At 31.3% G+C, this 25541-nt stretch overlaps 4 protein-coding genes across 5 annotated transcripts; 3 read left to right on the plus strand and 1 right to left on the minus strand.

Moving 5' to 3' along the window:
• Positions 1 to 797: 797 nt before the first annotated feature.
• Positions 798 to 25539, minus strand: LOC113513591 (39S ribosomal protein L40, mitochondrial). 2 transcript variants are annotated; one of them, XM_052900627.1, is made up of 5 exons: positions 25490 to 25539; positions 4416 to 4508; positions 3461 to 3631; positions 2171 to 2369; positions 798 to 978 (listed from the first exon to the last, which is right to left on the minus strand). In XM_052900627.1, exons 1-5 carry the CDS (start codon positions 25522 to 25524, stop codon positions 862 to 864), a joined length of 615 nt encoding a protein of 204 aa, XP_052756587.1. In that variant the 5' UTR covers positions 25525 to 25539; the 3' UTR covers positions 798 to 861. The 2 variants fall into 2 exon arrangements, with proteins under 2 accessions (XP_052756587.1, XP_026753381.1); XM_026897580.3 differs by lacking the exon at positions 25490 to 25539 and adding an exon at positions 4599 to 4780.
• On the plus strand, positions 7889 to 13070 carry LOC113512232 (5-hydroxytryptamine receptor 1A-alpha-like). The gene is made up of 5 exons (XM_026896017.3): positions 7889 to 7968; positions 8785 to 9334; positions 9889 to 10023; positions 10115 to 10264; positions 10699 to 13070. The coding sequence occupies exons 2-5, from the start codon at positions 9073 to 9075 to the stop codon at positions 11628 to 11630; spliced, it is 1479 nt and encodes a 492-aa protein (XP_026751818.2). The 5' UTR covers positions 7889 to 7968; positions 8785 to 9072; the 3' UTR covers positions 11631 to 13070.
• On the plus strand, positions 14508 to 19378 carry LOC113512231 (carboxypeptidase B-like). Its single transcript, XM_026896016.3, has 6 exons — positions 14508 to 14653; positions 14998 to 15207; positions 16060 to 16159; positions 16697 to 17008; positions 18355 to 18625; positions 19017 to 19378. Exons 1-6 carry the CDS (start codon positions 14583 to 14585, stop codon positions 19319 to 19321), a joined length of 1269 nt encoding a protein of 422 aa, XP_026751817.2. The 5' UTR covers positions 14508 to 14582; the 3' UTR covers positions 19322 to 19378.
• On the plus strand, positions 21942 to 24177 carry LOC113517996 (uncharacterized). The gene is made up of 3 exons (XM_026902744.3): positions 21942 to 22253; positions 23306 to 23389; positions 23921 to 24177. Exons 1-3 carry the CDS (start codon positions 22103 to 22105, stop codon positions 24151 to 24153), a joined length of 468 nt encoding a protein of 155 aa, XP_026758545.2. The 5' UTR covers positions 21942 to 22102; the 3' UTR covers positions 24154 to 24177.
• Positions 25540 to 25541: the final 2 nt, after the last annotated feature.

The following is a 25541-nucleotide window of genomic DNA, read 5'->3' on the forward strand; positions in this document are numbered from 1 at the left end:
CCTTAGGACAGTAGATACACTGTCTATAATAACAAAACAAGCAATAACAAAAAAAGACAATAAATCTATATTAATGTAAAAATAATTTCTATAAATAGTAAAAGTATCCATTATTAATAAAATGGATTTGCATATAATTCTCCTTCTGTTGTTGAAGTTATTTTAACTATTATTGGTATCTATTATTATTTTTATTTCTGTTATAGATGTAGTTGTTAGCAACCACTGGTGTTGTTTCTGTTGTTAACGTAGTTGTTTTACCAACAATTGGTGTTGTTGCGGGTATCATGGTTGAAATAACCACTTTTAATAGGACCGGGAATTCAGACAATGAACCAAGATCAGAAGAAATCTCGCTACGAACAGTTGTAAAATTAATTCTATTGACCATCTCAAATGTTGTAGGTAAAGTCGTTCTTAATTTTGTTGTTTCTGTACTGTTAGTATTTACATTATCACGTGTTTCTTATCATTTAAAGTTTCATCATTTATAAAACTAGTAATATCTTTTTCGATCTCTTTTCTATGTAAAGAATTAGTTGCAATTTCTGTAATAGTCTCTGTTGGTAAATTTGGTTGAACTTTTTCCATCTTCTCATTATTTGAAATTAAATTAATTAGAGATGTAAGTAGGTATAGTGATAGAATCTAAAGTGTCATTTTTTGTTTCTTTTACATACAAGGATTTAGCTGTAATTTTTGAAGTGTCAATGGTTGAATTGTGTGAATATATTAATCCGCACACAAAGTCAACAATTATAAAGAATGAATTTTTAAAGACAATAAAAAGAAAGTCATTTGTAATAAATATTTAATGTACACTAGTTAATAACAATTTTTATTTCTACACAATAATGGCATCTAATTATCCCACTTTTTAGAGATGTCGATATATTCACCATCGGGCGTGTCGTATCCTTTGATAGGTGGAGTGGCCACTGGGCCAGAAGTCGAGAATGGTACCAGTTGTAGGTCTGGCTGCAATAGTACAGGCATTTAAATTTTAAATTTGTCATAATTATGTATTATTTTTATTTCTCACCACAAACAATTAAGGACTTAATATCTATAACTTGCAAAACATTTTAACAATATTATTTGTGGGAGCTGGTGCCTGTACTAGGTATTAAACCTGTATTACAAGTCACCAGGACCCTTACCTCGAACAGTACAAATTATACAAATGAAAACTTTCACAAAAAAGGTGATGGTGAGTACATAAAAAATTCAGATACAGCGCGTATACAAAATAAATAGTTTTCGATATGTATAACATTAAAACAAAACAAAAAAACCTCAAAACAATGATAGGGACAATAACGGGTCATTGTCCATTAAACAAACATCTATACACAATAGGAGCCACAGACAGCCCTCTATGTCGAGGCTGTTTCAACGCCGAAGAAACGGCAGCTCACGTAATCCTGGAATGTGAGGCTGTGGCCCATCAACGTTTAGAAATCCTCGGAACGGTGAGGTCGCTCCGTGAGGCCTGTGAAGAACCCAGGAAGCTTCTGCGCTTATGGACGGAGCTAGGTTGGCTGCACTAGCCACGACTCATACGCACAATGGCCCAAATGAGAGGCTAAGTGCGGAAAATGGAGTCCCTTTCACATTCACATTCACATTCAACATTAAAACAAAAACAAATTATATGCTAGGGTAAATAAGAATGCAATAATAATCTCAACTATTTAAATTTATTTTTTTATTAAAATACAGTTAGACTATATAGTCTAATTGTATTTTAAATACGAGTGTATAATACATATAAATTACCTAATCAATATATGTATATTATACACTCATGTTGTTCATTTTAAGATTTACTAAATTTTATGAAATAAAGACTAAATAAAACTTTAATATACACCACATAATGTCTTTTTAAATTAATTCATCAGATTCGAAATTTTACGACAACAAGCCAACCTACTATTTCATTCCAATTCCCCCCCTTCTTTTTCTTATAATATATGTATGTATGAAGAGTTATTTGGGTGAAATAGGATTTATAAAATATACATATCAAATTTTATTTATTCGGCAATTTTTGCATGATTGTATAATTTTTTAAAAAAGAAAATTTATTTTTATTGACAGTGTAATATTTATAAGATTGGGATATACAAATATGTGAAACTAAATAATAGATCAGTAAGGACCTTACCATGACAGCCTCATTGTACAAATCCTCAGATTCCTCATAAAGCCTGTCCAAGGCTCTCCTCTGTGCAGCCATGATCCTGTCTATTTGTGCTACATGTGCCACATATTCATCACGTTTGTATCGAGTCCACTCCTTCTGCAGCAGAGCCCGTGCCTCTAACACCTCTGTTGACAACTGTAGCTGTGGTCTTTTACGTTTGCTGAAATATTTTGATTTGATAAATAAGATTTTGTTCCACAAATAATATGACATCTATATTGAATAACTTTGTATAATAGTAACATGTAACTAAAGCCTTACAATTAAAAAAAGATTAATCAAAATTGAAAAAAATATTACATACAAAAAAATATGCAGTATTATTGATAAATACAAATTATGTTGTATATATGTCATTGTTTATTTTTATGTTTTTGGTGCAATAAAGAATTAAATAAATAAATAAAATTATTTTTGGTGACTTCAATTCCCATATTTAATTTATATTAGATCAATACAGAACTAAACTGCAATATATTATTTATAAATTATCAACCTCTGCCCTTTTAAAGTTACTTAAAAATACTGACATGCATATTCGAGACAAGGCATGGTAATAAATAGATGAGGTAAAATTTTAACACTCAGCTTTCTTTGCCTACCTTGTAAAGTATAAATAACTTATGTATAAATAATTTTATGTGTCAGTATTTTCTAGAACCACCATATGACTATACTATTAGATAGATAGAACCACATATTACTTAGTCTGTCAACATGTTGTATAATCGTGATGCACCATAAAAATATTTATTTATTTTTTATTTATTTAATTCTTTATTGTACACACTATTTTTAAGTTATAATAAGACAGAGATAATCAAAAGTAGAAAGGCGAGCTTTACTCTGATAGAGTTTTATTATTATTATTATTCAATTCACCTTTATTGAATCTGCTTTTGACCTTTTTGCTTTTTCCAACTATTACATACTTTCTTTTATTATATATTAAATAGTGTATAAATTTGTATTTAACTATATATTTATATTATTAAGTTTATTTGTATTTAATATATATTTATATTTACCATTACTAATTGTTTTGTAAGCTTTTCTTTACCACCGTCAATACTCTATGCAAAACCCATGATTAACAGACAAAAAATGCCTTAGTATTTAGTGTGGAGCCATATGTACAACATTTCACATACATGAAGACAAATAAATAAATTTGTGTTGTTTCTCTTTTCATTCTTAATAGCAACTAGCTTGAAAATAAATAATCGACTTTATAATAAAAATATTACATACTCCATATTGTCCAACAAATGTAGTGGCACCTCCATTTCATCAATGGGCTTGAGTTGCTGAGCATTCTTCTCCAATCTCCTAATTTGTTTCTCCAACTTCTTACGTCTACGGTCTTCTCTAGCCTTGATAATAGCAGGGTCTATTTTCTTCTTTTTTTTCATTGGTTCAGCCCTGAAATTTTATTAATTTTAAATTAAATTTAATATAGTAAACAATTTTTTTTCTCTTCCTGGCATTCTATCTATTTATCTATTATAAAAAAATTTATTAAAATTGGAATTCAAATAAAAAAAAATATATTTAAGATATATTCTAAAAAATACAAACTCATACAAATCTCATTTCAGAAGTTCTTAAAAAATCATCATAATTACTTATGATATTCAAAATGACAAACAACCTGACAGAGGGGAGAAGAAATTGTTAGTAATGGGTATTAGCCCCATTGGTAGCAATATACCCTGTCAGGTCAACCTCCTTGTGGTTCTCCCTGGAAACCATCATGGTTAATTTTAGTGGAATTTGTCACGATGGGTTGACTGACCCGCTTTCATCGTCACCTATCATCCCTCACTGTTGCCCCGCCAGCGTATACAGCACAGACGGGGTTACCATTCCAATATCATCCATAAAAAACACACTGACTGTGGCTGACAGTTTTTTTAGTTTTTTTTCAGCTTTTTTTTGTGATGGAAGTGATAACTGTCGCCTATACACATGAACAGCACTACAAACAGCAAAATACATTACAATGTCCATAATAACCTTCATGTGTTGCTATGTTGCTTTCTTTTTTTACATTAATAGCAGATAGGTCTTCCTAAAAAAATAAAAAATTCAAGTATATATACATAGTGTGTTAATGATAAAAATTCAATACGGTTGTCTTAATAGTTATAGATCTAGTACCTAATGTAATTTAACTATGAATAATTAAATGCCTACTTCAACTTACCATAATTGATCAGTAATTTTAAATTGTAGAGCATTTGTTGTCGCAATATTTCGACTATTGACAGGTGTTTTTGTCATAGAACATAGCGACAATCTGAAAATTACAAATTTATGGTTAGGTTATATAGGCTTAAAAACATATTATATTAGACTTTATTATCGATAATTCTCGTTTCGAAAATACCTTGAAAACTGCCGTAATATTGAAGAATTCAGCATTATAAACAAATAACTATTTAATATACTTAATCAAATATTATAAATAGTATTCAGAAAATTATAAATTACGAAAACTGAAAATATATATAACAAAACTACGGAATTAAACTGAATCGCATTACACTGTACTCATGAGCGTTATAACATAGTGTAAATGACAGCTGACATTTTACTAATTTTTATTGTACAAGAACAGTATTTAGTATGATTTCGATCAAGATCAAATGGAATTTAAACTTATTTTATAATTGTAATTCATATTTCTCCACAATAAATTTCTTATTCAATCTAGAAATTTTGTTTAAATTTTTTTTCATAATATATTTTCTCTTTTATGTTTAGTGGTTTGTCATTTACAATAACACTATAGCACATTGAGTATAACATCTGTGCTGTGCTATTTGTCACTGTCAGTCTATTGTCAAATTCAAACAAAGAAAAAATAATGTTACCATTCCAGACAAATAATCATATTGAAGACTAGACAACATGGTCTCCTAGCTTAGCCTCTTTGACAACGGAACAAACATACTAAAAAAATAATGTTACCAAATCTATTTAAAAATTTCGACCAAAAAAGCTAAACCGAATTAACAACTAAAAGTAATTAATTTTAGTGTTTAACGATTTTGATGTAACTTCATAATAATAACGTAACTCATAAGTTCATATCTATAGCGCGTAGAGGGAAAGTTTTATATATAGAGTTTATAAGCTATTAAGTTAATGAATAGGTTCTGTTTATAAGCTAGAGTTTATGAGCTAAATATCAGCGGACAATAAATAATATAAATCGAGTGATGTTCTTAGTAGCAAGACAATTTTATTAAGGTGACAATTCAGTAACAAACTGGTACAATAAAAAACTAACCACCAAGAAGTATTTACACTACAACAGAAAGATTACTAACTCATGTAGGGTCGTAAAGTATGCAAATGTAAAGAACAATTCCAAATCTCTCCAGAATAACATTAGAGTAACAAGAAGGTGTGTAATGAATTCGTTGATGGCGTTATTGTGCTAAAAATTGTAATGTCTGGATGAATGAAATGAAATGAATGGAGATTTTATAATGTTATATTTAATACTAGCTTTCGTCCGCGGCTTCGCCCGTGTGGATCTTGGTTATCGCAAAATGCAATTTTTGGAAATAACTCGATAGATTTATTATAAGGATTATTATTTAAGGATAAGGGTTAATACTGGAGTATGAAAATACTCTCCTCCCGCACGCGCACCCCGCCTTGGTGACGCTTACTTCGCAACGGGCCGTGCAGCAGAAATCGTAATATTTTAATTTCGCCATAACTTCAAAACAAAACGTCTAATTTTAATTATTCAAAGACCAAATATTATCTACATAAACTGTACTTAGTGATGAAATAATTTATTTTAATAAGGATTAATAGTATGAGTAAAATAAATGCGTTTAAATATAGTCAAAAAAAATTCAAGACTTTTAATAAAAAAAAATGGTTGTTGTGCCTCACTCGACATAGATAGGTATAGTGTGTCGTGGACTTTTTTGTAGATATTTATAAGATCTACAATTAATTAGAACATTTTATGGTTCTATCTTTTATAGTTTAGGCAGCGTACGCAAAATAAGTAACTTTTCTGGTTGATTTTTTACATCTTTTGTCCGATAAACCCAAATATTTTACGGAACCCTATTTTTTTTCCAAAATAAAATTTAGCCTATGTTACTCGTGGATGTAGCTTTCGAATGATGAAAAAATTTTTAAAAACGGTCCAGTAGTTTTTGAGCCTATTCATTACAACCAAGCAAACAAAGTTTTCCTCTTTATAATATTAGTGTAGATAACATTAATTATACATCAATTATTGTTTTTCTAATTTAAGTTTTTCTTTTGAAGAGTTGCAACATTAAAATGCGGAAGTTTTGCTTTCTTTGATTACTTTAAAATTTACCCAAATACTACTGTGGTACAGTAATATAACGCCTGTCAACTTTTAACCTAAGTACAAGGAATTACGTAGAAGGAATGATAAAATAAAAACTGTAAATTATATGATTGTCTCCTTTCTTCTTATGCAAATATAATTAGTTAAAAGAGGACGAAAGATACATCATCAGTTGCTATTTTTATCAATTCATAGCAGGATAATGTATAGAGAATGTTATACGGCCGTATAACCCTATCAAATTCAAATACAACCTGCTTTCTACATAAACTGTCGATATATAATTTATAAAATATAAAATTTGTCATTGACAAATAATTGACATATCAAACATTTCCCAATACATATTTAAATTAGCAAGGTACATACATCCTTGAAAAATAAATCTCAATTATAAATTCTTAAAAATGTCACAACATTTTACTTAGATATATGAAACTATTTAGACTTCCGACCTGGAATTTCTAGATTCTTAACCAAAGTTCTATAAGGATTTTTAAAGGCGGAGATAAAACTATGCCCTATAAAAGGATGCCAACGAAACTTCGCAAAGGCATATCTGAGAGGATATATAAGACTTTTATAAGAGGTCCAGTCCCCTGCACACTCTGGAAAATAATATTATATACGCAGAGTTTCCTAAGTCCGTTTCGTCATCTTTCTTTTTTGATATGAAAAAAAATATTTTCCCTCACAATTTTCCTTTTTTGTGTTCATTAGCTAGAAGTGATAACATATTCTTATCAAAAATATCTCACCGACTTCAAAAAAGGGAAGATCACGAATTTATCTGTATTTATATTTTTTCTGTGTATGGCTATATCGTAGCTAAGACTGAACAAATTAAAATTTAAAAGGATTAATCTCATACAAATTTTTACAAAAATGCAGTAAGTGTTTTGAAAAACTTTCACTGATGCTCGTTAGATAATCTATTATTAAGTAAATGAGACATCTTTATGCACTACAGAGGTGTATTATACGTATAAGTTCTGACTTACTAATATTATAAATATGATTTTTTTTTAATGCATGATAATGGTATTTTTTAATGGGTGATGATGGAATAGTAACCCCGTGTGCGCTATCGGTATACGCTGGTGGGGCACCAGTGATAGATGACTAATGAGGATGAAAGCAGGTCAGTTAGCCCATCCTAACAAATTTAACTAGAATTAGCCACGATGGTTTCCAGGGGGAACCACGTGGAGGTCGACCTAACAGGCTAGTAATGGTGCTATTTGACCCCCATTACTAACAATCCCTTTCCCCCTATAAATATGAAATTGAGTGTGTTTATTTGTTATAGCGCCGTAACGACTTAAACAATATGAAATTGTAATAGAGAAGGTTTTAAGCTACTTTTTATTCCGGACAGTAAACATATCCCGATCATGCAGCCTAAGTCGTGAGTAAAAGCTAGTATAAATATAAATAAGACTTAGTAGGACTTATGCACGGGATTATAACTACGATTGTACATAGGTATTTCATGCATAAGGACTTTATGCTTTGTATGCACGGTATGTGGTATCGATTTCATATTACTTAATTGAAATCAAATCTGTAAATACCGAAATTGTTAAACTCTATCCACCTATAGTTGAAATGGTAGCCTGAATAATTTCGGTCTCTACCACAGAGCAAGTAATCATCTACCACGTCCTCATTACGTACACTCAAATTTGTATTCAAAGCACTAAGCAGGAGTCATAAGCGTAATTGGCAATAACAGTCACTTATTACGATATGCATAACTCACTCTATGAAAAATAACAAGGCAAAGAAAACTTGAAAATTAATGAATAGGTTCCGTATATAAAATATCTACTTATATTCCCGAGGATTGATTAGCTGTTTCTTCGCTTTTGCTTATTAGAAAACCATTAAATTCCGTCGGTGAGAATTTCGGAAAACTGTAACGAACATCTGTATGTTACATATATTACACGAGCATGCCTTCCTAGACGATTTGATGAGATAGGCGATATGGACAAATTTTTATAGACCCCGAAAAATAAAGTCAGCAGTACAATTTTTTTTATACAACTTTAAATGGCAAACAAGCTGACGGCCCACCTAATGGATAGTGGAAATTTATTTTTCAGTTTACAATTTACTTTTAGATTAGAAAAATGACATCAGATGCTTTGTATCTGATGTCATTAATAATATATACAATAATGATGACCTAATTTATAAAATTTTGTAAATTATTTAATAGGAATTCAAGATATTTATTCTGTCTGGGTACTAATAAATACAATAAGGCACACGTAAATTCAGATTTGTTTATTACTTAAGGAACCATAAAAACAAATAGTGTCATTACAAGAAAACAAAACTTCGTACTGATTTTATCCTCAAGCTGCGCAAAAGTGACTATCTCATTCTTTATTAAGGAATAGCAGTAACATATTGACTTGTACTTTGAACAAACATTTTTGTGTGATATTTACATAACAAAATTCTAAAAGGTACCCAAAACTTAGCACCAGCAAACGAAGCCAAAATGAATTTAAAACTAAATCATTCTGAATTCAAATCCAATGTAACGCTGGATCAAGTGATGGAATACTTTAATTTAAGTATAACAAATATTACTAATAAAAGTGACGTATCACAAATCCACTTGTTCGATTTGTATGAAGCTTATAGTACAAAAGAGAAAGAACAGTTGCTTACTTACAAAGTTGTTGCGTATGTTCTCGGGACATTAATTATTTTAAGTAATCTAATTGTTGTTATATCCAGTGGCCTGATCTTAAAGAAAGGTGAGTAGAAACATTTTACGGTATGATTGAGACTAATGTCGCAACAGGACGTTAAGAATCAAATCATTCTAACTACCTACATTTGGTTTAGTAATATGCGCATATCATATAAAATAAGCATAAAAATCAAATTAAAATATCTCTTTTTTAATTACACCAAATATGCCTCTTGAATTTCAAAACTTTCTCTTCCATTTTCATTTAAAATTAAATATACTTATTGTGGAAACCTGTGAAAACTATGTCAAAATCAATCATTTTTATGTGATACAAACAACTTTTAACTCTTACTGATCTTGTTTCCTCTAGTCAGTGTAACTAAATCATGTACTTTTTCCAATCGTTGCTATCCCAGACCATGTTCTCGACTTCTTTACTTCTCTGTTGTTGATTGAGTAAACCTAAATACAGTGTCAATGGATACAGGTGGTTCAGAATCGATTCTTATGGCAGGGGAGGGGTATGTTCAGCAGTAGACAGATAATAGCTGATATGAAGATGAAATCTAAATACTGGTATTGAACATTGAATTGTATTTCCCTCTCTACTTTCAGGTCAGCAACATAAGAGTACATATCTATTACTCGGTAACGTATCCCTTGCTGATACTATTATTGGTATCTCTATCATCTTTGGCGCCACAATTGACAATAATATAAATTCCGATCCACTTTGTATATTCCAGTTAGGTAAGTATAAAAAAAATATTCTTTTAGCCATTTATTACATAGGTATCTACTTATTGTATATTTAATTTATATATAATTGTATAATTAACAGGTATGTTAGTATGTCCTACGATGGTATCAATTTTTAGTGTCGGTTTCATTGCCGTTGATCGATACATCTACATACTACATGGGCTTTACTACCAAAGATGGTTCAACACCACCAGAGTCAGAATCGGCATTCTCTGCATTTGGATTATTGGTAAGAGAAAAACGCTATTTATAAATAGATATCTAATGTCAAATGTATCTAATATTTAATGTTAGCTTAATTTAAATTAAGAATTACAGTTACCAAACAGTTCTTTTTTTATCTTATAACAAACATTTAAACAAAATAGGAACATTATTTAAAAACCGAATACCAATAATAAATATACAATGCACAACACAAAATGGTTCTTATTCAATTGTATTTTATCTTGCTTATTTAATAATTAAAAAAAAATCGGTGAGAACGTTTAAAAATATAAACTGCAGCACAATATCTTTGGAGAATACATTTTAATATACTACTATTTGATAACTGACATTCTTGATATAGCTTCCTGTTTTGTGTCTTATATACTTGTAACTAATTACAATTGTGGGTGAATTAATGTTATTGTGTTGTATGTATACAATGTTGCATTGCAGGTATCACCCTCGGTTTCATGCCACTTACCGGATGGGTCACCAGGGAACTTTATAATGCTCCGTGTGTCTACATCGCAGTATTCCCTGGTTCATTAATACTCTTTAATTCTTTCCTAAGCGTCATCCCTATAATACTTGTCGCTATCCTATACACAATTATTTTAATTAAAGCTTTAAAAAATTTGGCAAAGTTAAAGACCGCCCAAACATCTGTAGTAACAAAAACAAAAGATAAGCCTAAATTAAGAATATATCGTGGCAACATTAAACCAACTAATACTATTTCTGTAAAGTATCCACTTAATAGTAATACCAACAAGTTAAAAAGAAGTATTTCGTTTAATACAAACTACGTTAATGAAAATTCACACAGTAGACAAAAGAGTATTTCTTTTAAAGCCAAAAGTATCGATGATCTCACTATCTCTAATACAAATATTTCTAAAACAAACCAAATTAAAGATGAACTGAACCAATCAGAATTTAGTATTCAAACTATTGAATCAACGAATTCGGATAATAGTTTATCTTTAAATAGTCCTACAATCCATCAAAATAAAAGTTTTACAAACAAAAACAATAGATCAAAAGAACCAAATAAATGTAGAGCAGTAACAGTGGTGATGTTAACATCGTTCAGTTTCATAGCAACTTGGATGCCGTTCTTTATAATTGTCATATTTTACGTTCTGTGTGAGGAAAAGACCACTAACGATCAATGTCTTATGTTACGTAAGCTTCTCAATGGTCCAGCTGCCACCTTAGCATTCTTTAACAGTGTACTGAATCCTTTGATATATGCTTGGTGGCACAAAGGATTTAAAAGATCACTTAAATCATACTACAGAAATTATTTCCAAAAATATTTGAAGAATAGATGTGATTTTACAGAAAAATCGGAAAATACTCGTACGATAAAGATTAACGTGTAGTAATATAGGATAGATATATCATAATTCCATCAGATATTAATCTGACATCTTTAACTTGCCGTAAACATTATTGCCAACTGTGGGTACATATTTATAAGGTATAAATTTAATTTTAATATTGTATACAAAACGGACATTTTATCTCAATATATTGCATCACATGAAGTTTGTCTCGTATTTGGACTCACCTCTTCCACATTATGCTATATTTAATATATTTTTTTGTTAAAAATGATAAACAGAAATATATTTTACAAATAAATACAATATCTGCTATGTAGGTAAGTATATAATGTGAACTAACATGCTAACTATGTATTTGTTTTAATATATACATAATATTTAAACGCTTTCTTTATATTTCTTCAGTTAACTTATCTGTACAAAATTTTATTTTTAAAATAAGTAGCAAAGTCGCAATAATTAGAATGCAAAACTTTTTTATTTCATTTAGTTCATTCTTTTATTGTCTCATACTTCCCGTAAATTCATCAGCATACAGTTTATAACTTATACCTACTTATACCTACTTCTATCCTTAAGATAGAAAATAAAGTATCCCCATATCATAAGATATAAAAAAATATTTTCAACCACTACTTGATTTCAGATTATTAGAACTCCTCGTTTAGATATCTTACATTTGTATTTTGCAGGAATATTTATATCTTGCTTACCAGCAATGGGGTGGACAGGAGAAACATTCAGGGACTACAGATGTTGGTACATTGCCGTATTCCCACCATCATTACTTATCATAGTATCCATCGTAGTATTACTAATAATCATTATAGTCTGTGTCTTGTACATAATAATTTTACACAGTGCCGTAAAAACGGTAGACAAAATACGTGAGTTTAAAGAAAGTAACAGCATAGCGTTCGTCAACCGAGCATTTGAAGATGATATCGGTCAAATATCAAAAACTACAGTGACAATCACAGTTTCGACAGTAACCCAAGAACCTGGTTCCTCGATAGAATTGACCAATACTAGTAAAACAAATATAAAACAAAAACGCACCAAGAGTAGACTTAAAGAGAAAATTTCAAATATATCCCGCTCTTATTGCAGGGCAAAAGCTGTTAGTTCTAATCCTAGTAAATTAAAAGCAGTGAAAACTGTTTTGCTGGTTACTTTCTCCTTCGTTGGCACTTGGGCGCCATATTATATAGCTGTTATTATTTACGTAAAATGTGATATTATGCTACATGGTTATGATTGTATTCCATTAGAAATTCTAACTCTTGGACCATTATACCTATTAGGAGTTTGTAACAGCTTATTGGATCCGCTTATATACGCTTGGAGGCATTCTGGTTTTAAACGCTCTATACGAAGGATGTATTGGAAATATGCATGTAAAATTAAATTATAAACTAAATATAACATTGTTATTACAATAGGCTATCTATTAAGTAATCAACATACTATGTAAACAGAAAGTACCTAAATAAATTTGCTTTATGACAATTTATTTTATTTTAACAAATTTGTTTTAATTCTTAAATAATACCTCTGGAAATAACAAAACGTTATCGCCCTTTGTTCAACTCTTGATCTGTATCTACTGTGTCGTCATACTCGGTCTGAATAGCCAATTGTGTTATTAACCTCATACTTAAAGACAAATGTGTTACGAGAATTAATATGAAAAAAAACTCGGATATGTTAGGTGGAAATCATATTATACACAGGAATGACAAACATAGCTAAAATGAGTTTGGACACAAGTGGTTTTAAGTAATACTCGTAATGTGATAATCGCATTAATGATAACTTTCAATTCGCAATTATACTTAACGCGATGTAAAAACCTTTATAAGTAAACAGTACCTACATACCAGCTTCTTTATTGCCGACGTTTCTAAAATTAACTGATATTCAATTCATTTACTGCGATTGGAAATATTTTTAATGCAAGCATATTTAAACAAACAATAATCAAAAGGAAATGTAAAATAGAATTTTTTAAATTATGTATCCATGATCTCGCTATTATCGTTTACCTATTAAAACTCAGGTTATGGAAATTTTATCATGAGAATTTGAATAATAATAAATCAAATCTTAGCGTCTATTTGACTAGAATAAATTGCTTGGAACATGAATTGTCTTAAAAGAATATTTCATATACCCATATCAAAGAACAATTGCGAAAACAAAACAATTAAGGCGAAATCCAAACAAATGCAGCGCCATAACTGTCATAATGGTGACGTCTTTCAATTTTATTGGTAGTTGGTTACCTTTTCTTGTAATTGTGACAGTTTATGTGCTTTGTAAAGGAAAACAAACAACTACGAAATGTGTTAAACTGCGTGTTCATCCAGTACGACCAATTCCAGTTCTAGTATTTTAATGTCATTGTAATCCATACATATGTATATGTGGTTCAAATAAGGAATATTCTCCGTATCTCTTTTTTTTTATTTCATATACAATAATATTTACTCAACACGACCAAGTATTTCAAATTGATAGCATTAGTAGATGCTCAAATATAATCCTGTGATAGATGAACGGACAAACAAAATCACACATTAAGGGTTCCCTTTAACCTTTTTGGTACGGAACCTTCAAACGGAGACACTGCCTAATATAACACAATCGAACTACTGAATCTGCTCGTTCTAGTACAGGGAAGTTCTTATACAAGTAACTTACACTATAAAAAAAATATATACCGATGTTCCCGTGAAAAATAATAATAAAGAACAACGAGAAACAACAAGTACTGTAATATAAAAATATTTAGTAATTTAACTTACTTACTTACTTATCGTACTTTGCTGAAGTGGACAAGAATGACATATCATCATTAACTAATAATAATAGATTGCATAAAAATGGATTAACGATTTTTCATTTTATCGTTATGATAATTATAATCAAGCAGAACGATTTAGTGTTAATCAGGCTGGATAAACAACTGGTCATTCATTAGTGAAAATGGTTCGGTTTCTGGGATATCTCCTCTTCTTTATAGCAGCAGTGCATTGCCGCCATGAGAAATATGAGGGGTAAGTAATTGTAAGAATAATTATCCCATGTTTTTAATGTGCAAATCTTAAGGATATTATATCCACATATAAAAAAATTGTAAAGATGTTATTTAAATTTGTAATCACATTTTTTATAAGATTTCGAATGTCAAAGAGCAAGCTCGCCTGATGAGAAGTGGTAACCGGCGCCTGTAAACATGAATGGTATTGCAGAGTATGGATATTATAGAATACGGTGTGATGGTTATAATTAATTTTGTATGACATTTATGAGTTTATTTATTATTTTAAATAAAAATATTCATATTTCTATTTATTACTACTATCATTATGTACCTACATTCTACCACATTTTTTCCTAGTCACCAATTATACCGAGTGGCTGGCCCAGCTGAAGAGTTCGCATCTTTGGAAGCAACCTTAGACCTATTGTCGATTACCCCAGCGGAAAGGTCTACTTTTGGCAAACTTGAAGTTCTAGTGAGACTTTCTCCTGAAGTAAAGGAACGATGGTTACAATACTTCGACGAAAGAAATATGCCTTATTCAAAAATAGCCGATAACCTTGCTGAGTAAGTTCATTCATTTCACTCACGTATCCATCTTCCCGTGAGAACCAGGTTCCTTATATATAGTCAGAGAATACCATGAGAGCAAAAGGCTTCACATACATACAGACATACTTTCATATGTTACATAGTATTTACATAACTATTTTTATACCCAAGAGTTTAAACTTATTTAATTCTTCGTCAATCGGTTAGCATTGTATATATTTTTAATGCTTATTATTTCATAACTCCATTCATTTATAAACCCATTTGGAAATTTGTTTTTTTTTCTAAAAGAATATACTTTCTAATTGGTTCTCTTGAGAAATTATCAAAATCGATTTAGTAGTTAAATTTTTTATTCAAAACAACTGCTTTTACCATGATTGAAGTCGGTGTTTAAAATTGTTTTTTTATACAACTTAGAATGGCAAGCAAGCTGACGGCCCATCTGATGTAAAATGGTAACCATCGCCTATAGACATGAGCAGTACCATGGACATAACAGAGTATACTGTTTCGCCCATTATACCCCCCCCCCATGCGTTGCCATTCCTGAGGACTCAGGTGTTATTCCTCCGTACCCAGTAAATTCACGCCATATCCCACTCTTCAATTCGAAACACAGCTATGCAAACACAACTGCTTTACGGTTGAAACACGAATGGGACCGAGGTACCCAAGCAATCGACTTTTGTACAAAGTCCCCCTTTGGTTTCTTTACGCCACACAATGTTTTTTTTTTAGCCATTTCGAAATGAATTCACCTTTAATTAAATTACTTTACTCCTTTATTCCATGTTAGTCAAAATTGAAGTGTGTTGTTCTGACAGACTACATTATTATTGTAATAATTATCCTGTAAAATTTTAGAATACTTCGTGACGAAGAAACCAAAATTCAAAATGCAAAATTAGCTGCAAGGCAAAATGGACGTTCAATCAGTTGGGACACGTACTACAATCACGATGAAGTACGTATCAGTTACACCATAAATTTTTCATTCACACTCTTTTTTAAGAGTCGAAATATTTGCTGTCGCAACGGGCAACTCTTAGATTTTATTTTGTGTGTACAATATATAGATGTCAAAGCGGATATGACAACACAAAATGAACTATAATTTGCGGTACAATGCAGGTACTACTGAGAATCCTCGCCTGTAGGTATTGTCTGTGGCATGTCTACAACCAAACATTTTAATTATTACTATTAGAAGCATTTTTAAGGTGGAAGACTTTCAGAAAGACATATCAAAGGATCTTGGAAGATTTATTACCATTTCTAATATTAAACTATGTAGGTTTATCCCTTTTATAATCAATATCATAGACGAAAAAATATGCACTATTTTCGTCATCACTCATGACTTTATCACTACGGCTAGATAATAGAATCATAAGACACAAGCTTTCATGTACTACGCTGTGGTAAAACATACCAGTCGACTTGCCCACATTGTGCCAAGCATTATGAAATTGCATTCAGACGCGATTTTTTTACATTATAGATCAATAACCATTTAGACGAATTGGCCGCTGAATACCCCGAGCTGGTGACAGTTATAAACGCCGGCTTAACCTACGAGGGCCGTCAGATTAAATACGTCAGAATTTCCACTACACGTTTCGAAGATCCTCGTAAGCCGGTCATCATTATCGATGCAGCCGTCCACGCCAGGGAATGGGTGACGCCACCAGTTGCTTTGTACTTAATCAACCAGCTCGTTATTGATGTAGTGGACAACCAACTCACCGATGGCATCGACTGGATTATAATTCCAGTAGTCAATCCAGATGGTTATGAATATTCCATTAACGTAGTAAGTATATATTATAAATATTCTTCATTGCACTTGTAAATTACAGTTATAAGTATTATGAGCAAGGGTGGGTTTATTTCAGAAAGAGATCTCTTCCAGCCAATCCTATATAAAGAATATAGTAAATAATGACTTTTCAACCGTATTCAAAATAAGGAAGATTTTCAATTCTATGTATCGTGTATGTTACTTATACCGATTTTGATGATTCTTCTTTTATCAAGGTTGCAGTAATTTTTTTATAGAATGAAATCTTAAATTATCCTTAAGATACGTTCTTGATACGTGACTTATTAATCAGAACAAGGGAGCAAAGGAACATGGCCTTTTTTAATAATGTCCGTTCTTATAATAATTATAATAACCTTCAACCTACATTTAACCTTCTAATTTCTACATTTTTAAAATTCATTGCTTTAAGACAAAATGAATAATATGAATATAAAACCCCAATTTTTATTCTCAGTTTTAACCTATTAGGTGAAAAATAAGTCAGTATTACTAGATCTAAACAATGAAAAAAAAAAAAACAAATTTTGATTTAATAAATTTTACCTAATTACACTTATACAAAAAGAAAATCAGTAATTTACAATATGCGTAAAAATGAAAATAAGGTAGATAATTAAATAAAAAAGGATTTAGGTGAGATTAGCTGGTATTCTCTATTATATGCAGATAGTGGGTAATAATTAATTTACCACTGATAGTAAAGAGGCTTATGTATTAAAATATTGATAGGAGTAAGTATTAAGATTATTACCAAATTATCTCAAATCAGTAATTGAATGTTACTGTTAACGTAGATTAATTATTTCAAAATTAGATTCTGATTACGCAACTACCGTGCCCGTTTTACCAATCAGTAATTTCAACTGTATTGACCAGAAAATATTTCCATTAACTTACATTTTCACAATGTGTAAGTAAATTAATAATTCTTATATAATATTTGAAGGTATACAATTTTTAAATAACGAACAAACTGTTAGTGGACAACCACTGTTATCATAATAATTTAAATTTGTTTAAATAAATATATCGGCTGCAAAAAGTATTATCAAAATCCGTTTCCATCACATTATCATTTTTCATAAAAAAAAATACTTAATACCATTATAATAATAATTTGATACACTCGTTATAAATTTTTTATTTAAAAAATATGACACAAGTTTGTCACTCCTCTCTTGTCCGGAGACAAATGCCTCCTCCAGATCCTTTCATTTTGACCTATCCTTGGCCATCCTTATCTAATATGCATCTGCTGCTGCGTTTATGTTTGTACCTATCGTGTCAGTGGTTTATAGGTTGTATTATAGATAATGTATTTTATGTTTCTTCAGGACCGTTTGTGGCGTAAAACTAGGTCACGTGCCCATCCAAACGCAGAAGCCTGCCCTGGTATTGACGGAAACCGTAACTTCGATCTCGCATGGGGAACTAACAGCGGTGCGGCAAATCCTTGTGCCATTACATACGAAGGTCCAACTCCGTTCTCTGAATCAGAAATCAGGGTCGTTAGAGACGTCGTACTTCAGCAGCTTCCTCGCGCCGCACTCTATATTTCACTGCACAGTTATGGCAACTTGTTCCTGTATTCTTGGGGCAATAATGGTATAGTTCTATTTATTTGCCTATATATACATTTATTCAGATTCGCCCTTAGCCCACCTAACGTCCTTGCAGAAATTAAAAAAAAAATTAAAAAAAAGAAACCGGAAGTACCGCGTCAAGTTAAAAGACGATTTCTCTTGGCGGAGTCGACTCCTTGTTTAGTTAAAAGTAAGAATATCGAATTTGATGCAACCTTTTACTGCTTCATGAATTCTGTAATGCCATTTGTATCTAGCTATAAGGTCGGTGCAATATTTTATTCTCAGCATTAATTACGTCATCCTCTAATAATAATGGCATATAGATACATGCTCATTGTGTTGTTACATTGCAAAGTCTCGGATCTTTTTTAATTACTTAAAGTATTACCAAGCCGTCTATTTGTTTACAGGAACTTTACCATCGAACGGTTTAAACCTCCATCTTGCTGGTGTAACTATGGCCACGGCTATCGACGAACTCGCTCTAGATGAATCGCAGAGGTACATCGTGGGTAATGCCGCGAACGTTTTATACTTCACCACAGGCACCTCCCGCGACTGGACCCGCTCTGTCGGTGTACCACTTACATACACTTTAGAACTGCCCGGCTACACCTATGGCTTCGTAGTCCCTCCAGAATATGTGGAACAAATCGTGACAGAAACATGGGCGGGAATAGCTGCCGGTGCCCGTTTCGTTCTCACTTCCTCATAATTTTAATGAAATAAAGCTCAATAGATATTACAGCAATAAAATACATTTCCGTTTTTCTTTGATTATTCATTATTTAGTAGTTTGAAGTACCCATATCCTAGATTATCTAATGATTATATACCATACTATACCAGCCATTAATTGCCCACTGCTAAACATGGCCTATGTATGTCTCTCTATTGGGGGGTTTTGCCAATAGTTGCCGCGCTTGGCAGGCAGGTTGGCAACCGCTGTTAGGTCTAAGGGATATTTTAAGAGGGATACTGTCTATCCCTCAACAATTAAGCTCCCTTCGCTTCTTACCATAACCACGGGAAAGAAAGGTGACCTATTTTATGACGGGACCACATGGCGATCACGTGATATATTTTATTTTACTTCATGCAAAGCTGTCAATTACATCTAAAATCCAACGTTGATCTTATTTATTACTGATGAGCGGATGTATTTGGTGGTATGATCTATATTAAAATAATAAATGTTCTACCCACCTACCATGAAAGTTTATCTGAAACAAACTCATAAAAGGAATACCATACTATCAAAATGGTGTAACGTATCGGATTGATACCTGCTGCAGATTTTCACCATCGTACAACCCGCCATAAACTAAAATTTCATCCCAACCATCTGGACGAGTGGCGGTCCTCCACCGTGCGTTTTTCAAGCCACTTTCTCCCACGCACAACCACTCTTTGGAATCAACTTCCAGCAGCAGTATTTCCGAACCGATACGACAACATAACCTTCAAGAAAAGAGCATATTCCTTTTTAAAAGGCCGGCAGCACACCTGCAATGCCGTAGGTGTTGTAGGTGATTATGGGCGGCGGTAGTCACTTACCATCAGGTGAGCCGCATGCTCGTTTGCCCAGTGTTGTAAAAAAAAAAAACGTTATTCTCGCGCTATCAGTCACCTGTGGGTGCGATTTCATATGATCGAATGACCTTTCATGTGTCGAAAACAAATATCTCTAAAAACAAAGAGATAAAAAATCTTTGTAGTTATGCACGATCTTCGTCAGAAACTTCTTAATAATATTTTTAACCACATATGTTCATGCTTGTATCGTAATTAGGTAGACAGAGACATTAGTTAACTGTCGCCATGATGTCAAAGTAGTACAATAACCAAGACTTTTGTCCCTTTCTATCTACTTGTTATGGTAGAGGCAGTAAATGTTTACAATGGATAATTAATACACGTTTACACATACGATCAGCAAAACAAAAACATATTGATTGAATTCGTACTATATTCATAGTTATTAGTATTTTATGGGTTCTTTAAATACTGATATAACAAACTTCAAAAAAAAAGGAAATGCTTAATTCGTATTTATGTACCTTATTTATTAAATTTGCTAACGTCGAAGATATAAAATAGATTATACCTTACATTATGTTAGAATAAAATATATATATATATATATATATATATATATATATATATATATATATATATATATATACGAGTATATAAAGCAACTAACTTACGAGTATAGATTTTGATATGTAATTTAGTTGATACCAAAACCTCCAGAATTAATTCATAATCTTAATTAAACTATATTCAAATTAATTTTAAGTACCCACGTATGAAGCAACGAACTATGTTTATAACCTATTTGATATTTATTTTTTACTTGACCGAAGTTTATAAATTTAATTTAATACCTATGTCGCCGATACTACTACAAACCTTCTTTTTATACCTTTATATTATATTTCTTCAAAATTTCTTTGTGACATAAAAATAAAATATAAAAAAAGATGAAAATGCTCATATTTAGGTACTTAATTCCTACACCTATCTTGATTTAGTTGAACGCAGCCACGTTTTACAAGTAATTAAAAATAGCAAACGTACTAAAATTCACTTCAACTTCGATTATATAGATGAAGTGTCTCCATACAAATGCTTCTAGAGAAGCAGGTCAACTTTTTCATACAATTTTGCATGATAAATAGTTATGAGTGATTCCTTTATAACTTCTGTATTTATTTTGTCTTATAAATTGTACACCTTGTTAATGCACAAAAACTCATTTTATTTAATAAATAATTAAATATAGATACATCAAGGTACATTGTGTGCGTAAGTATAATAATAATAATAATAAAGGCTTTTATTTATTTCCATATTCCTAATATATATACAGTATTGTTAGTATCTAATCTATTTTATATTTTTTCTTAATAACTAATTGTTAGTGTAATTCTTTCTTCGATTCTTGGATATGGACCCCTCTTTGGGTGAAGGCCTCCTTCATCTTTCTCCACAACTCTCTGTTTCTGCCTATCATAAACCAGTCTTTTCCTGTATATTCTAATATATCATCAGTCCACCGTCTTATTGGTCTACCAACGTTCCTCTTACCTCGTGGTCCTGTCCATTTCGTACTTTGAAACGTCCATCTATTATCAGTAAATCGTGAGATGTGACCCGCCCATTGCCATTTTATACGTAGAGCATGTGTGACTGCAACTGCTAATTTAGTTTTTTGTCTGATTTTTTCATTTTTAATTTTATGTATTTTTCTTAATCCTAATATACTTCTTTCCATAGCTCTTTGTGTTGTTGTAATTTTTTGTTTAACTTTCTTTGTAAAAATCGTAAGTATATAGAACACTAATAAAAAGGCTCGATGCTCTATCTATATAATCTAAGCAATTCATGTATGGAGTAATTTTATATGTCAACGCTACCTACCGACAGAACGTGTATATATTTTCCGGACTAAAGTCAATGCCTTAGCCTAATTAATAGTCATACTAACATCATGGTTCATATAATGAACAACATCAAAATGTCTTTGTTAATCATTCAACTAATTTTTATTCGAACCACATATGGAATCGGTTTCATTCGAACAATACAAGCTGTTGGATTTCCTTATTACAAGATCATGTTCGTATTGGGAAATTGTAAAGGTACGAAAGCAAACTTACGAAGATGAGCAAATAAGTGTTTGTCCAATTCAATTCAAAAGTTTTGTGAGAACGGAAACTTGGAAGACGGATCTTATGTATAAAAATACCGCTATTTCATCTTATTCTGATAATCAGTAAAGCATAAGTGATACCTCTAGTATTGTAAATGTTTATAGAAATCTTACCGTCAGGCGAACTGTATACTCTATTGTCAATCTTGCAATTTTTGCATTTTGTTGTATGTTTGCTGGAGATAGATAGATAGAAATGTGGAGATAGATAAAGAGATGGATACTCTTTATTGTTTCCTCCAAAAGATTACAGTGGTAAACTTATTATAAATAGATACAAACAATTACAAGAAATGTTCACACTGAGAAAACAATAGGCGGCCTTATCGCTAAAAGCGATCTCTTCCAGGTAACCTTTGGATGGAGAGGAGTACCTAGTTATAAACAGTTTTGTCGGAGGCACTATGAAAATTTTGTTGTTTTAAATACATATCAATAACAATCCTCAGGAATGGCAACGCATGGGAGGTATCATGGACGAAACAGTATACTCTGTTATGTCCATGGTACTGCTCATGTCTATAGGCGACGGTTACCACTTTCCATCAGGTGGGCCGTCAGCTTGTTTGCCATTCTAAGTTGTATAAAAAAAAACACAAATATCTAATATATCTTTACTAATATTATAAATGTGAAAATAAGTTGTTTATTACCCTATAGCGCTTAATGCTTTAGCGGTTTAATCAATCACTATAAAATTTGGTATACACGTACTATATGGAATAGAGAAAAATATTTTATAATGCTACTTTTCATCTCAACTAATAAACAAATCCCGGTCACACGGACAAAGTCGCGGGTAAAATCTAGTCTTATATAAAATAATAACAATTAGACGAACAGAACAGACTTTCGCGTTTAATCAAATATAAGAGAACATATCTTCAATTCCTGCACCAAGTAGACAGTGAGAATCGAAAGATAACGGTCTTTTAGAATATAAATTCCATGTGTTCTGTTTACATTCTTTATATTTTTCAGAACAACTCTTACTTGTCGAGAATAAAGTATGGGGAAATGTCAAGTTAAACCGTATTTTTGATATTTACTATAAAAGCAGCGATCGTAAGTATTTGTAATCACTTACCTATAACCAACTTACTTCAAAAATAAAGATCTTTTTTATATATGGTAGGCACCTGTCCTATTAAAGTTACACTCTTCGTTCTTCTATGTAAGAATAAAAAATATATACTTAGACTTCTCAAGTCAATGATAAAAACTATCTTTTGGATAAACCAGTTCTAATTTTAAATTTCTTTTTTATATTCTATCAGGTAAAAAATTAATACTTGTACCATGAAACTTAAACTCTCGAAGTGCAAATCCTCAATTCAAAGTCGAGGTTTTATTGTAATAGCAAATAATTTGGCAGCCTCCTCATTAAAAGCTAAATTATAACCACCGCTGTGAGATTATACTCATAATTTACTACTTGTTTAATCAAATTTTTTTAAAACGATTTGTATGATTATTATTTACTTAAAAAAGTCACAATTAGCGTTAGCACTATCTTACTTCTAAACGTCTCAATGCTAATTTTATTACATTTGAAATTGTACTTTCTATTAAAAAAAGAAACTTTATAATTCACAGCAAATTTCAAAGTATCAAGAGTTGAAATAAGCATAGTAATAAACAACACTGACTGCTTCGCACATTCTGCATCGGGAGTCGGTTCCTCCGTATTTTCTGGAACATTATATTTACCCGTAAATTCAGGAGTTGTTCTTTATCATTTAAATATCTTCACGTGTAATAAGAATGATTTTCTCACATTACTAAGTGATAGTAATGACGAGAATGATGAAACTGAACAATCAATATAATTTAAATACCCACCTCGAAATATGTCGTACGAGTAGTACTTAATTAATCTAGTTTCGTAAATAAGTACCTTTATAAATTAAACAGCTTGTAAAAAACAATGCCTCTTTATTTATAATATAATTAATTAATTTTACAATTTTTTTTTTTATAAGTGGACATCTGTAGTGCCCACTTGTAATGGCAAACGAGCTAACAGTCTACGTGATTACAAATTGTAACCGTCACCAATAAACTGCTTGAACATATGTATCTACTCATTATATTATAACATATTACACTCCTAAGAGAAAGAAGATATACTAAGAGAAGTTAAGATTAGTTTTGTGGGTCCATAATCAAGTATCCTAGTAACATATGAATGGTATCAAAGCGACACAGTATACTCTGTTATGTCCATGGAACTAACCATATTTTTTTTTTATATTATAAGTGATGTTTATCACTTTCCATCAGGTGGGTCATCAGTTTGTTTGTCAATTAGTTGCATAAAAAAAATTCCATTATAGAAATTAAACTGATGTCAATTTTAAAAGCTGATTTTAGTTTTTTTATGCTTACGGCATTAAAATATTATTATTTATTCCCTTATTCTTCATTATTCCACATAAACTTTAACATAAAAAATTCCGATTATATTTTTAGTAATTATATAAGTTCTGCGAATAAAGAACAGGCCCTCTAGACAAGGGGCAAGCGAATTCGTCGATAGAATCGACATCACTAACTAGTCCATGAGTTGGAATGTATCATCCGGCATTGCTATCTCATTCTATCTCACGGACTCTTTAGCGATGTCGATTCCATCGACGAATTCGTTTGCCATTTGTCTAGAGGCCCAGCACAGATAGGGGTAGCGTAGCCTGCAACTGTAAAACTAGGAGGGGGGAAATGGTGTCATTCGCTGCCCTTTATCAACACCAAACCCGTCCATCTTAAAAAAAAACCCTCATATTATATACCTAGAAAAGAGTAGAAAATATCTATCTATATAACCAAGGTATCTATATAACCAAGGAAAAATACCTAGCAAAAACCTTGGTCACAGATAATATAATAAATGCTCATTCCACAACCCGAGTATTCACAACAAGTAACTTATATAAACATATACGAAGCTCAAACTTAAGAACATGATCAAAGAATATAATAACGTAATAATTTGATAATACTCCCTGCTCATGAAAATAATTACTAAATTACCTCAACATTAAGTTCAATAACAAAAATGTTACCTTCGTTATTATTAGAAGTAAAAAAATTAGGTAATTACTTCACCTTTACCGCTTAGTTTTTAATGTATAAGTTGAAGTGGGATCTACAAAAATAGTACAGTACCTGCGATTCCTTAGTGCGATCCTGGCATCTACCATTTTTCGATACAATACGT

This window comes from Galleria mellonella, unplaced genomic scaffold (genome assembly GCF_026898425.1).
Source record: "Galleria mellonella isolate WM207_F2 unplaced genomic scaffold, CSIRO_AGI_GalMel_v1 utg65, whole genome shotgun sequence".
Classification (NCBI taxonomy): Eukaryota; Metazoa; Arthropoda; class Insecta; order Lepidoptera; family Pyralidae; genus Galleria; species Galleria mellonella.

Excerpts from the sequence above, each read along its gene's own strand:
- LOC113512232 (XM_026896017.3), top strand. The coding sequence starts at position 9,073 with ATGAATTTAAAACTAAATCATTCTGAATTCAAATCCAATGTAACGCTG. Across the intron at positions 9,335-9,888 it reads TGGCCTGATCTTAAAGAAAG|GTCAGCAACATAAGAGTACA; the intron begins GTGAGTAGAAAC and ends CTCTACTTTCAG. Across the intron at positions 10,024-10,114 it reads ACTTTGTATATTCCAGTTAG|GTATGTTAGTATGTCCTACG; the intron begins GTAAGTATAAAA and ends TATAATTAACAG.
- LOC113512231 (XM_026896016.3), top strand. The coding sequence starts at position 14,583 with ATGGTTCGGTTTCTGGGATATCTCCTCTTCTTTATAGCAGCAGTGCAT. Across the intron at positions 15,208-16,059 it reads ATAGCCGATAACCTTGCTGA|AATACTTCGTGACGAAGAAA; the intron begins GTAAGTTCATTC and ends GTAAAATTTTAG. Across the intron at positions 18,626-19,016 it reads GTATTCTTGGGGCAATAATG|GAACTTTACCATCGAACGGT; the intron begins GTATAGTTCTAT and ends ATTTGTTTACAG.
- LOC113517996 (XM_026902744.3), top strand. The coding sequence starts at position 22,103 with ATGGTTCATATAATGAACAACATCAAAATGTCTTTGTTAATCATTCAA. Across the intron at positions 22,254-23,305 it reads CGTATTGGGAAATTGTAAAG|AACAACTCTTACTTGTCGAG; the intron begins GTACGAAAGCAA and ends TATATTTTTCAG. Across the intron at positions 23,390-23,920 it reads TTACTATAAAAGCAGCGATC|CAAATTTCAAAGTATCAAGA; the intron begins GTAAGTATTTGT and ends TATAATTCACAG.
- LOC113513591 (XM_052900627.1), bottom strand. The coding sequence starts at position 25,524 with ATGGTAGATGCCAGGATCGCACTAAGGAATCGCAG. Across the intron at positions 4,509-25,489 it reads ATCGCACTAAGGAATCGCAG|ATTGTCGCTATGTTCTATGA; the intron begins GTACTGTACTAT and ends TGTAATTTTCAG. Across the intron at positions 3,632-4,415 it reads AAAATTACTGATCAATTATG|GGCTGAACCAATGAAAAAAA; the intron begins GTAAGTTGAAGT and ends ATAAAATTTCAG.